The sequence below is a fragment of the Phyllopteryx taeniolatus genome, chromosome 7, assembly GCF_024500385.1.
Source record: "Phyllopteryx taeniolatus isolate TA_2022b chromosome 7, UOR_Ptae_1.2, whole genome shotgun sequence".
NCBI lineage: Eukaryota > Metazoa > Chordata > Actinopteri > Syngnathiformes > Syngnathidae > Phyllopteryx > Phyllopteryx taeniolatus.
This window is the reverse complement of record NC_084508.1, coordinates 6,102,033-6,115,853: the sequence shown is the minus strand read 5'-3', so window position 1 is coordinate 6,115,853 and position 13,821 is coordinate 6,102,033. Positions and strand designations below refer to the sequence as shown.

Here is a 13,821-nt window from a genome sequence, read left to right as displayed (position 1 = left end):
CTTTACTTTTTAATTTAAAAAACATGCTGTTGAACATGTACAGTATCTCACAAAAGTGAGCACACGCAACCCTCACATTTTTGTAAATAATTGATTTTATCTTTTCATGGGACAACACTGAACAAATGACGCAATGCAACAATGTAAAGTAGTCAGTGGACAACTTGTGTAACAGTGTAGAATAACTCAACTTAAACTGCTGACAACAAAATTGTGCCCCAAATGTCATTTGTGTGTGGCCACCATTATTTAGAAATGTAATGTCCTCTTAAAACACAGGTGTCAAACTCAAGGCCTGGGGGCCAGTTCGGGCCTGCCACATCATTTGTGTGGCCCGCTAAGACAAATCATATGAGTCTACTTCATGTTTCTTGCTAAAATCTGTACCACAATTGGTAATTGTTTTCAATTTTACTAACGTTTAGATATAGCAAAAAGTTTTTGCGACCAAACGCCTTTTTTTAAATGAACTGTTAAGCAAACTATTCACTAGGTATTTCAAAACAAGTTATCCATCAGTTTGTCGCGTAAGTGTGATAATATGAGGCGATTAGATATTTATTGGCTCCACAGCCATAACGGAAGCCATAACTACAAAAAAAAGAGTGACACACCCAACACACAGCCATTTATGTCTAAACCGCTGATAACAAAAGTGAGTACACCCCTAAGTGAGAATGTCTAAACTATGCCCCCAAATGACCAGCATTTTCCAGCACTGCCTTAACACTCTTGGAAATGAAATTCAATTCAATTTACTGTCTCATTCAAATAACTTAACACACCGCTCAACTGGTCGCCAGCCAATCGCAGGGCTTAATAGAAATGTCACTTTAAAAAAAAAAAAAAAAAAAAAAAAAAACAACGATGAAAAATTCCACCTTAAAACTTGCTGCGCACTGTCCCCAGTTTAGGGGTCGGCCCCTCTCTCTCTCTCTCTCTCTCTCCATTCAGTGGCGAGTGTGTTGAGAAAAAAACTTTGGTGAGTGCGTGTGTTGTTGTTGTTATTTTAAGAATGGGGAAATGAAAAGGAACCTCCTTCCGGGTTGACGTTTGCTCTTTCCTAGCCGGTTTTCCACCTTTTGAAGGTCTGTCAACTCACCTTTGCAAAGCCAGAATCTCCTATCACTGCTGGTAAGTCACCTTTTTTTTTTTTTTTTTGCTTCTCTGTAGTTCTAAACTTTTTTTCCCTCTTTCCCAATTACACGCACACGCTTGGAGTGTTTGCAAACAAAGTTAAACACCGTAGTGACCTAGTCAATTCCAAATTGCACATGAATTCGGATGGAAGGTCATTGCAAGGGTAGCACCAAATTCACCCTTTTGCAGCTAATGTTGTTGTTTTGTTTAGTTTTTTCGACCCATTTACAGCAGCTTGGTTGATGCAGTGATGTAAAAACGACATAGCACAAGTTCCAACCTGCAACTAGGAGATCACGAACGAAATTCCTTGCAAACTTGAGTGATCAGTGGCCACATTTGAGTTTTAAAATGTAGTAGATAGGCCAAGTCATTGGCAGATGATGTTAAAATGTGTATGGAGAACATTGTCGGGCGCTACATTAGGTACCTAGACCCTGAGTGGGGGCTGCACGTCACCATTATCAAAGCCACCACCAATGCAATATAACAATATCACTTGTAGCTGTTCACAATCAATCCTTATCTAATAACATGACAAAGATGCTGATAATTAACTAATGTGTGCTGATAATTAACTCATGTGTTTTGCTCTGACCAACCAATCGGAGGCTCGGTAAAATGCTGCAATCGGAATTTTCCCGGGAATAATAATTTAGTTTCCGTTTTCACTGATTGTGGAGGCCCTGGCCAGATTAAATTGACATAGCAACACATAGACTGAAACGTGATTGGACAAAAAAAAAAAAAATCTGTACGTCTACATACATGTAGAGGAAGTAGTGCAGCCAAGAAAGAAAAACATGAAATTAAGAGGATAGACTGTTGGGAATAAATTAGTACAATATTATGGAACAAATACTGTAATTTAAGTTGTAAATGCAGGTGCAGTAGATATATATATATGTTTTAACAATTATATATTAAAACAAATAAAGCCTTGTAAAATGTTTTTGTAAAATTCTTAATTTATTTTGTTTTGTTTTATTTACAATTCTGCAATTAACCATTTTTTTTGTTAAAAATGAATTTAAAAAATTCTGAAAACAATTTTAGGAAAAATGGCTAAATTAATGCAACAAAAATGACAGGTCCCTTGATAAATGCTCGGTGGGGTGGATTTAAGAAGTGAGCAGGCTTTGCCCAGTCGCGATTTAATGCATGAGTGAACAAACTCCTGTTTATAATAGGATGTAACGAATGATAAAATGAGACCGTGGCATTTCATTTCAGAATTATTTTCAACAAACAATGTGACCTGTTCGGATAAAAATAGCAGACAATGAAGGAGGACATAGTGGCAATGAGCTGGTTGCATGAACGTGCACATCCTAAAATTAGTACTGTGGAATCGCCAAAGTGGAACACAATCCGTTCCATGACGTTGGTCGCATTCTAAGTTGTTGTTCCCATAGTAAAAAAAAAAAAAGTTGTAATTTTTGTATTTATTTTTTTAATGATTTATTTTGGTCTTGATTTTTTTTTTTTTTTTTTTTTGAAATATCACAAAATCCTTGCATTTGAACAGGGGTGTGTAAACTTTTATTTATTTATTTTTTTTACGTCCGGTTTCACTGCAATTTCCACACTCCATTTGCTGGCTCCCCCGTGACCCGCCGTCACACGTCCCCCGTCTGCGCAGTGGTGAATCATGTCGTCGGAGGAGGGGAAAGGCGCCCGCGTGGCGGTGGAGATCGGCGAGGCGTACAGGAACCCCACGGAAGTGAAGATGAGTCAGATCGTGCTGCCCTGCCACTCCAATCACTGCGGCGAGCTGAGCGCCGGGCAGCTGCTCAAGTGGATGGACTCCACTGCCTGCCTGTCGGGTGGGCAAATCTCAATTGCAACTATCGGAAATGCATTATTGAAAAGGGGTGTGTGGAGTTTGCATATTTGCTGCAGTACCTGGATAAAACACCGCTGCAGTTGGAAGTTTTCAAGTTACGAGCTGTCGTTTTTGAGTTGCGAGACAACATTTGAGTTATGCTCCCACTCGGGTGGAGTCGGGGGGGGGGGGGGGGGAAAAAAAAAAGGAATAAAATGTCGTCGAAAAAACAATCTCATACACAGTAAATGGTGTTATATTTAAGACCTAAAAATGGCAAGAAAGATCGAATATAATAGTTGGACAATATTTAAAGTAATTGTTAATTATTGAGATACAATATTAAAAAAAGAAATGACTAAATCATTTAAAACAAAACTGAATATAAATGAATTCAGAAATAAAACACCATTTTTTTCCACGATTAACCTTTTATAGTACAATTATTAAAATTCCAGAATTTCAAACTAACCAGTACAGTGCCTTGAATGACTTTTTCAAATTATAATATTGTACTGTATATTTAATCATGATTAATCATACAGAGTTCCCTGACAAGTTTTTCGAGTAATGAGCCACTTTTTTTTTTTTTTTTTTTTTTTTTTTGCTTGCTTTGTGTTGCAAGCCAAATTTAGAGTTTTGTGCGAGCCACTGCTCGACTGAAGTGAAAAACAAAATGGAGCAACTAAAGTACTGTAAAGCGCTCGTATCTTTTATTATATTTTTACACAATCAGGTGCTCTAGTCACCTCAGGGCCTTAGATTTGAATTGATGTAAACTGATTTGTGTTGCATTTTTCTTTTGTATGAAAAGCACTGCCAAATACAGTTTGATCGATTGATCGATTGCTATATTTCTTTCAAATGTAACGTAACAAAAAATGGCGGTGTTTTTCGGCATAGTAGCATTTCAATCGATTTCATTTGGGAAAATTGATTTGATATCGAAATCAAGTGAGTCATGGAACGAATTCAACTCGTAGGTCAAGGTACTCTTCTCTATTAAAGTGCGTGTGATGACTTATGGCTAAAGTTATCAGTTTGTTTTTGTTTTTTCCAGCTGAGAGACATGCAGGCTGCTCCTGTGTCACTGCGTCTGTCGATGACATCCATTTTGAACACACCATCGGGTAAGAACCCAAACCCAACGTACAGCAGTGATTAACTTTTGAATCTTTCCAATTTCACTTATCTTGATCAACCGGGTATTTACGCCAGTGACGTGTGGTGAGAGGCAGAAGAATGAAATGCTCTTCCACAAGATGACAGAAAGTACAATTAACCAGTAAATCCTCTTTTTGTCCTTCATACAACAGAATAACACATTTTTGTTCAACTTCACAGGCCCAGAATTCATACTAAGAAAATTTACGAGTAACTTAAGACGATATATTTTTGATTTCCAACTCGAGAGAGATTTTTTTTGGGCGAGGTACAAGAAAGACAAACGGACTTTACTCAGCAGGCCACGCCCCTTGCAAGCATACATCCGACGCTTCAGCGCTACAGCACATCCAGCAATGACACTTTATAAAACAGTTTTATTTCTTTATTTCCTTTTGCCTGCTTTTATTCAACACAGTGCTATTTTTCTCGATAAAAGATTCATACGGTTGCCACGTGATCCAGAGATAATATAAGATAAGACAAGCGGCCTCTCCTGTGTTGACATCGTCATCGCCGCTCCATGCCGAATGGGAAGAGAAACGTGTGTGTGTGTGTGTGTGTGTGTGTGTTGCAGGGTGGGAAATGTCGTCACCATCATAGCCAAGGTCAACAGAGCCTTCACGTCCAGTATGGAGGTTGGTACTTATTGCTGATTTTACAGTTGAAAAGTGATCTCAGACATCAAAAAGAAAGAAATGGATTTCTACACTTCAGGTTGGCATTATGGTGACGTGCGAGGACCTCTACACTGACACTCACTGGAGGATTTGTCAAGCATTCGCCTCTTTCGTGGCCAGGAGAACGGAAACGGGGAAGGTAGGAGATGTGAAAAGCAAGATACGGATACAAATATTGACACGCATCTCTCAATCCGGGGGTAACCAACATGTCAATCGCGATCGACAGGTGGCTCTCCATGCCCATCGCCGAGGAGTATAGGCCTCATTTTAAAAAAATAGAAAAAAACAAAGTCATATTATATATATATATATTTTTTCCCCAATACATTTTGGTTCTCCGTTTACTACTAAGAGTCTTCGTTCATTCGGGTCACCGATTATGAATTGTTATATTATCTTAAAATTTTGCTCATTTTATTTTGAAAGGCAAAAAAAGGGTTCGCTGCTAGTGTTCCCGCAAACTTGACCGAGGGAGTACGCTTGCTCAGCTCCGCCGCAAAGATGTATGATTTCCGTCAGGAGTGGGAAAGCAAATTTCTCCCTACGTCATCAAATGGGAAAAAGATATGTCTCGTATGCAAATATTGTGCATCTATAAACAATATATTTACAAATATTTGAGAGTGCTATTTTTCTTATTTAAAAAAAAAAAAAAATCTTTGCTGGGTTTATCGGGCAGATTGGAACAGATGAGTGGCATTTCCATTCATTTTAATAGGGAAAGATGATGGCCACAGAACGAATTAGACTTGCATCTCAAGGGACCGCTGTAGTATCATCAGCAGGTTACAATAGAGAGACTGGAAGAGTCACAGAAAGATATAGAAGTAGACAATTCCCCCTGTAAGCGGTCTCTGGACCCCAAAAAGTGACGGACAGGTGTCCCAAGTACGAGTGGCTCGCCGTGAGTTGTGTTCAGCACGTGCTCGCGGCTGTGCGTGCGTGTGCAGGTGCGGCTGAAGCAGCTGACGCCTCACACGCAAATGGAGCAGATGGAGTACAGCCTGGCGGCAGAGCGGAGGAGGATGAGGCTCATCCACGCCGACATCATCACAGACCTGCTGAGCAGCAGCACGGCGCAGCTGGGTACACCCCCCCGATTTCCTTGTACAGTATACACGCCACGTAATGACGATAAAGGTTTCCTATTCTATTTTATACGTGCTCTCAGGTTTCTTTTTTTTTTTTCGCCACAGGAGAATGCCAGGAGTACCAGGACGCCGTGCCCGCCGAGCGCACCCGAGTGGAGAGTGTGGAGCTGGTGCTGCCGCCCCACGCCAACCACCAAGTCAGCACCTTCGGGGGCCAGATCATGGCTTGGATGGAGAACGTTGCCACCATCTCAGCAAGGTGTGAGCAGACGACAGTGCAACAAAGTCCGTTCCATTGTTACGGCGTGAAAACCCACGATATAGAGAGACCATTAAAAAAAAATATATATATAATAAACACACTTACATTTATTCTAATACACTTTTTAAAGTATTCTGGTCTCACTCTCGCGTTCAAGAAAAGGGAAATTATCATATAACATCACTTTGAGGAAATGGAGAAGACGCTCTCCAAACAAAGGGAGTATGGCAACGTATGCTTGCGTCAAGCTGTCTATTTGTCACTCTCTGGTTGACGTTTACTGTCAAACTGACATACTAAATGAAAGAGAATTCAACATTACAGCAACAGGACTCGCTAAAAAATGATTAACTTGCATTAGATTTCCAATGGCTCGTGAATTTCTTTGCATTTTCTAATGATACAGTTGTGTAACCTTGTGTAGTCTACTCAAGTCATGTCATTCTTGGAATATGTGTTTTGGGTTTTGCAGTCTTTTATATCTTGGACTTTGTTTTGTTTCGCTTTCAGTCCACTTTTTCTCATTAAATATTCGATAGTGTATCAAATAAACGTTTCCCCTTTAAAGGAACTGAAATGCTGTTTTTCTGTTCCAGCCCATCAATGAAAAAGAACTTTATTGCATATAAACGTAATAAAAGTGAAGGTAGAGAAATTAACCAGTGTTATAAAGTGTGTAACTATTGTACCCACTGTAGTATTTGTGTGTCTGATGTGTGCCTCGTAAGGGGCGTGGCCTAGTGTGTGACGTCATAATGTGCCGTATTTTGAAAAACAATCACGTGCAAAGGATTGTTATAATTTTTTTTGTGCGTTTCCTCTTGTCGATATAGTCGCTTGTGTAATGCCCATCCCACCTTGAGGAGCATAGACATGTTCCATTTCCGTGGGCCGTCTCACATTGGCGACCGACTGGTACTGAAGTCCATCGTTAACAATGCCTTCAAGCACAGGTCAGTCTTTCCTTCAAAAAAAAAACATCCCAGCAGTCATTTTCACCATGACGCCACACATACCTCAAGCTAACAGTAGCTCTAATGGAACCGTTAGTAAACAAATCCTACTATGTCATTTGACAGAGAAAACGGGGGGGGAATGGCTTGAAAAATGTCTCCCTGTCAGGAAAAGCCTACTAGAATATCTGAACTTTATTTGGGGTTAATCAGGGGCACTTTAAATGATGGAAGATGTGTGCTGACTCCCGTTTGACATGGGTTTGAATGTGATTGGTTAATTCTGAACACATCCACAATTACAGGGTGTGTACACTTTTGCAAACACATGATCTCAGTCTTTTTTTTATTTTTCTTTCCCATTCTTAACTCATCTTCACTTCTGTTATGTTGCAGCATGGAGGTGGGTGTGTGCGCTGAGGCCTACCAGGGTGGAGAGCCTCAGCGTCATATAAATAGTGCCTTTATGACCTTCGAGGTATTGGACGCTGATCGGAAACCACGCACGCTGCCCCGGATAAGACCTGAGCCTGTGGTGAGTTGTTCTTGTTGGTGAGGCCAGTAGCGGACCGTGACGTAATTCACGTTTTGCTCCGACCAACCGTCATTCGAAATGCGATTGGTGTGAGGTGATGCAACAGATGTTTTGCAGGACGGTAAACGCCGTTATCAAGAAGCTATCGCCAGGAAGAAGATCCGCCTCGATAGGTGAGTCAAAAGCGTCACAGCAGTCATCTCGGTGGACGGTGTTCTCACAAGAATGTGGCGAGATTTGGTGCAAAAAAAAAAGTTATGTACAGTACAATGGTGCAGGCCAGTCTAGTACCCGCACTCTTTTACTACAAAGCCACGCTGTTGTAACACGTGCAGAATGTGGTTTGGCTTTGTCTTTGAAAAAGACATTGCTTGGATGGCAGCATATGTTTCTCCAAAACCTGTATGTACCTTTCAGCATTAATGGTGCCTTCACAGATGTGTAAATTACCCACGCCATTGGCACTAACACAGCCCCAAACCACCACAGATGCTGGCTTTTGAACTTTGCGTCCATAACAATCGGGATGGTTCTTTTCCTCTCTGCCCGGAGGACACGACGTACACAATTTCCAATAACTATTTGAAATGTGGACTTGTTGGACCACAGAACACTTTTCCACTTTTCATCAGTCCATCTTAGATGAGCTCGGGCCCAGAGAAGCCGGCGGCGTTTCTGGGTGTTGTTGAGAAATGGCGTTTGCTTTGCATAGTAGAGTTTCAAGTTGCACTGACGGATGTAGCGCCGAACTGTATTTACTGACATTGGTTTCCTGAAGTGTTCCTGAGCCCATGCGGTGATATCCTTTACACATTGATGTCGGTTTTTGATGCAGTGCCGCCTGAGGGATCGAAGGTCACGGGCATTCAATGTCGGCTTTCGGCCTTGCCGCTTACATGCAGTGATTTCTCCAGATACTCTTTACCTGTTGATGATATTATGGACCGCAGATGATGAAATTGGGGTTGTACAACATTAATGGTTTATATTTGATTTCATTTAGGAAAAAAATGATGCGCATGTGTACGTGTGCCCAAGACTAAACTTAACTCCTCCCTGACCTAAAGATTTTGTCCCTTCGTTGAGATGTATCACTTCAACATACTTTCTTGACATCACTCTACTGCTTTCCAATTAGACATGGCTTTGGAGCCATTTTGTGGCATCGTTCACAAAGAGCAGAAAAACAAAACACAAAACTCTGTGAATGGTGAACCACAAATATGCGGGGATGACAATATTATAATTTGGATGCAATTCATAAATTCCATCGTGCGTTAATTGAGAAGTGTTGCTGTGTCACCGTTGCGCGGCGTGTTTGGGGCGGTGCTGCCGAATCTTATTGTTCGCCGTCTACGTAACAGCGTGTGATCCGTCAGAGCAGAATATTCAGAACATTACTGCTGAGCGGAGCTCGCCCGGCATAATGCGCTCATTGTTCCGCCGTCAAGCAGTAGGCCCGCGTTGTAACCTTTTATTCAGGCAAATGTCGGCACCACCGCAAGAATGTGTTTGTGGCGCTCAGGTCTTGCTCTCAGGAATGCGGAGGTGGCAAAAGTACTCGAGTGGAAGGAAAAATTCTTGAGTGTGTTTGTGAGAGGTTAATGTGAATTATGGCCTGTATGACACATCCCCCCCCCCACCCCCACCCAATTATAGACAATACCCATTTTGTTAACTTGTCACAATTAGAAAAAGAAAAAAAGTCGTGTTATCATCTGCGGCGGTTGAAAAAGTAACAAGCTTATTTTGACAACATAAAGAGGAGAAAGCACCTCAAATGTAGGGAGTAAAAGTTCAAAGTAAAGGAAGTAAAGTACAGCTACCTGAAGTAGCAAAGTATTTGATACCTGCCGGAATGTTCTGTAAATGCTTGTTTGTGTTTGCAGGAAATACATCACCTCCTGCAAGCAAAATGAAGTGCCCCTGTCTGTACCCTGGGATCCGAGTAACCAGGTACTTCAAAGACGGCTTGTGAAATGGATTATTATTATATAGGCTTTACTTGATTGCAGGCGTCAAAGTCGAGGCCTGGGGGGCCAGATCCAACCCACCGCATGGTTTTTTTGTAGCCCATTCAAGCTAATAGTGTGTCTACTTCTTGTTTCTTGCTAACTGGATTTGTTCTTTTCATTTTGGCAGAAAAGCTGTTTTTAAAAGTAAATTTTTTTTCACCCAAAAATATGGGTAAATGCTGTTCAAAATGAATACGATAACAATGACATGCAGGGTCAATTGTGTGTGTGTCATAATATGATGAGCTGATGATACATCTTTTCACGGTCATAATAAGGGAAACTTTAACTTTAACGAAATGTGGCCTGCAATTAAAATGAGTTTATTGCGTCCTTTGCTTTTCCAGATGTACTTGAGCTACAATAATGTCTCTGCGCTGAAACTGATGGACACCATAAACAACTGGGTGTTGACCTCGGAGAAAAACAAAGTGAGTATTTTTGCCGATCCCTTAACCCTTCGGCACTTGTTCCAAGTTTTGTTACAGTCGCGTTAACACTGCCAGAATAATGAGAAATGAAAATTAGATGGCAAATGGCAACAAAGGGGTTAAACCTCAAATGTTTATTATCTTGGACAAAGTGCACACAGTCACGATGAGTCCTCGCAGCCGGTCGGCTCGCATTGTTTGGATTACACGCGCACAGGTTGGCCTCAAGGGGAAAAAAACCACGTGGTCCTTCTCACCCCATTTTCCAGGCTGAACGTGACATGGCGAATTTTTTTTTTTTGTAGGTGAGACTGTACACGCTGGAGGAGAACCAGACGCTGTGCTTCAAAGTGGAGATGAACGTGAGCGTCTCAGCCCAGCAGACGTTCCACCTGCTGTCCGACCTCAGGAGGAGAAATGAGTGGGACCGCCATTATCAGTCAGTCACGCACGTCTTGCATTTCTGCGCCATTACGCTTTTCACGTCGCTGAATTAACATGCACAACAAAGCACTCACAATCTGTGTCATGTTATGTTGTCAGCACGTATTTGTTGTGGCGTCCCGCAGGGCGTGCGAGGTGATCACGCAGGCGGACGAGGACGACACCATTTATCGCGTCAAGACGCCCTCCGTCCGAAAAGGGGGCAAAGGCCAGGACTTTATCTTGCTGGCATCTTGTCGGAAACCGTGTGACGTCAGGTGTGTTTTCACACATATCACATCATAAAAACGCACCTAGCCGTGGAATGCAATGAGGTACATATTTGGGATATATCGCCTTAAAATAAAGTCCAATTTTTTTCCCGCAGAAATCGCATTTACGATTTTAATCGTTTAATTGAAAAAGCAAATGATAATGAAATTATTCCAATTAGTTTTGACTTTGGTTTTTTTTCTTTCTTTCTTCCTCTTCTGGGATTTGCTTTATTTCTGCTGATACCCCCCCCCCCCCCCAAAAAAAAAGCATTAAAACTGTTGTTCCCCAGAATGTTTTTTATTTTTTTATTTCTCGCAGCATTAATTTACTTTTACAGCAAAGTGATCACACATAAAGAGAGACAGGAACAAGGTCTACTTTCTTAGACTCGCACTAAAACAAACAATTATATGAGGTTATAATTAACACACTGCCATTGACGGCTTTAGAAGTCAAATATCAATGTTTACTGGGAAGGCTAACATCGAATACATTTACTTAACATATAATGAAAATAAATGCTTCCTCTTGGAAATATTTCCCTTTCGTGGCATCTTGACTGACGAGGGCCCCAGCTTACCAGTTTTTCAAGTTATTAGCTGTTACGTGGTTATTTATTATTATTTATTTGTGTGTGTGTTTATTACTGTATGTTTTTATACAATACAATACTGTAGACATCCCCGCTCTTTGAACAGTGTCGTCCTATTTATTTATTTTTTTGGTCACTCGTAGGGACCCGTATCTGATCGCTCTACGCTCGGTCACGCTGCCCACTCACCCCCCAACCGCGGACTACGACAGAGGAGAGGTGCTCTGCGCCGGCTTCACAATCTGGGAGGAGTCCGTCGCTGTCACCAAGGTTCTGCATTTCCCATCAGTTTTTTTTTTTCTTTTTAAGTATAGTACGTATACCTTTTAAAAAAAAATAATAATAAATCTACTTAAATCTAGTAAAGAAATATTTGTACTTTGTTACATCCCACCACTGATGAATATATGTTTGGTTTTTAGGTCACCTACTACAATCAGGCCACACCAGGAGTTGTTCCCTACATCTCTACGGACATCGTGGGACTCTCCTCCTCGTTTTCCAGCGCCTTTTCCGCCTGCAGTGACTTCCTGGAGGCCAATAAGAACAGCTTGGCCACTTCGGCTCTGCGGGCCAAAAACGCAGCGAGTACGGCCTCTCCGCGAAAGGAACCATAGGACTCTTGTCTTTCTTTCGTATTCATATTGTGTTTTTCGATTTCACATGGGTGACAGTGGCGCTTAGTGTTTACATGCCGTTTTGAATCTTTTCACCTCAGTTTGCGGGCATTTGTGGGAAAAGGGTCAAGGAAATACAGTGTACGGAATGTGTCGTCGAACCTGGTACTTGTTTCAAGGACCTAAGCCGTTATTAAGCAAGAGTGCACAAGGACTGTTAAGCCTCTTGTGTTTTTATTAGAAGTGACTGAATGTCAGGAAAAATAAAATCCAGTAGATTATGTTTTCCGATTGCTTTTTATTTCGATTTTGTGATTTTTAATTGTGTAGTTTGAGCGTGCCTTGGCTTTCATATGTAAAACGTCAATGGCCAAAGTAACTCTCATTTACATGTGTTAATACAATAATAAAGATTTAGCAGCTGGATCGTTGGCTTTGTATTTGGCAATTTTTTTTATTCTGTTCTCCGGAGGGAGGGAGGTCAGCAATTGGAGTGGGAGTGAAACATTCAAGTATAAGCCCATCCATCTTTTGTGCTCAACGTCCACATTTGATTTTTAAAATGAAATGAAGAACAAAATGCTTTAAAATTTGTCTATGTAAAATATATAAAGTATTTTATTTTAACGATTAAATGATTCGCATTTTTTATTTATAATGAATTTATTATAATTAACTTGATTTTAATTGATCAATTGCTTAATAAAAAAGGTGAAAATAGTACTGTAAATGTGTTAGTGTATTTAAAATAATTTGATCTGATTTTGGTAATTAGAATTGTCATTTTTCATTTCTTAATTTTTTCAACAGATTCAATGAAAACATGTTTAAAATTTATTTTAATGAAGTAATTCATTTAAAAAATATATACAGAATTAAATTGTAGTTGACAATAAAATTACGTGGTTTAAAATGTGTGTGTAGAATATGTAAACTCGTTAATAATTAACTCATTCTCATTTTTCATTTCTAATGATTTTTATTACAACAAATTAGAATTAGTTGACCAACTATTTAATATAATATATTTGAAATGGTTTATAATGTGTGTATAAAATATGTAAACTTGTTTATTTATTTTCTCTCAGTGCCTTTTTTTTTCAGACTCGATACGATCCAATACTTTGGCTTACACCACATTTTTGGCTTCATGCGACTGCTGTCAAAGGTTGATTCAAAGCAACTGAACTCTTCTTGTTTGTTGAATTTGTTCTTTCTTGTTTTCTGAAAATGTTAAAAAAAATGACTTAGGCAAAAATGCTATCAGGCTAGCAATAAACACAATTGAACACACTAATTTAGGAGCTGCTGTAGGCCCCAGCTCACGTCCAGACACTCACACGCAGGCTCACTGACGTCACACGGCACCCCACCAGGCTCCGCCTCCTAAAGGCACATGCATGTACAGTATTTTCTGCACATTTTATGCTTGCACATATTTGTGTGATCAGATGTGTTTATATGTTTTAAAAAGCGTGTTTTGTTAAGTTTACGGCATATGGGAGGCCCGGGTAAACTTAGAACAAAAATCCCCCCCCCCCCCCCCCCCCCCCGCTGTTAAAGGGGTTTACTGTACCTGTGCTTCTTTTTGTTATATTAAATAAGAAAAAGAAGAAATATTATGCATGTTTTTTTCCCACAATCTTCAACAATTCCCAAGTGTCTTAATTACATGTCTGGCATGCTTTCGTCACAACACCCCAAAGATTAATACAGTAATTTTAAAAAAAACAAATTTGCAGTGTATTTTAATGAGATTTTAATAATATTTAACTAATATTTTATTATTTCTAAAATATTTGATTATTCCAATA

At 40.2% G+C, this 13,821-nt stretch overlaps 1 protein-coding gene across 1 annotated transcript; it reads left to right on the top strand.

Annotated features, from left to right (window-relative positions):
• Positions 1 to 963: 963 nt before the first annotated feature.
• Positions 964 to 12,438, top strand: acot11b (acyl-CoA thioesterase 11b). Its single transcript, XM_061780183.1, has 17 exons — positions 964 to 982; positions 1,068 to 1,134; positions 2,783 to 2,966; positions 4,026 to 4,095; positions 4,707 to 4,767; positions 4,847 to 4,948; positions 5,763 to 5,898; positions 6,009 to 6,162; positions 6,999 to 7,118; positions 7,515 to 7,653; positions 7,771 to 7,826; positions 9,543 to 9,609; positions 10,016 to 10,099; positions 10,405 to 10,538; positions 10,669 to 10,800; positions 11,534 to 11,660; positions 11,813 to 12,438. The coding sequence occupies exons 3-17, from the start codon at positions 2,792 to 2,794 to the stop codon at positions 12,005 to 12,007; spliced, it is 1,752 nt and encodes a 583-aa protein (XP_061636167.1). The 5' UTR covers positions 964 to 982; positions 1,068 to 1,134; positions 2,783 to 2,791; the 3' UTR covers positions 12,008 to 12,438.
• The last annotated feature ends 1,383 nt before the right edge of the window (positions 12,439 to 13,821 follow it).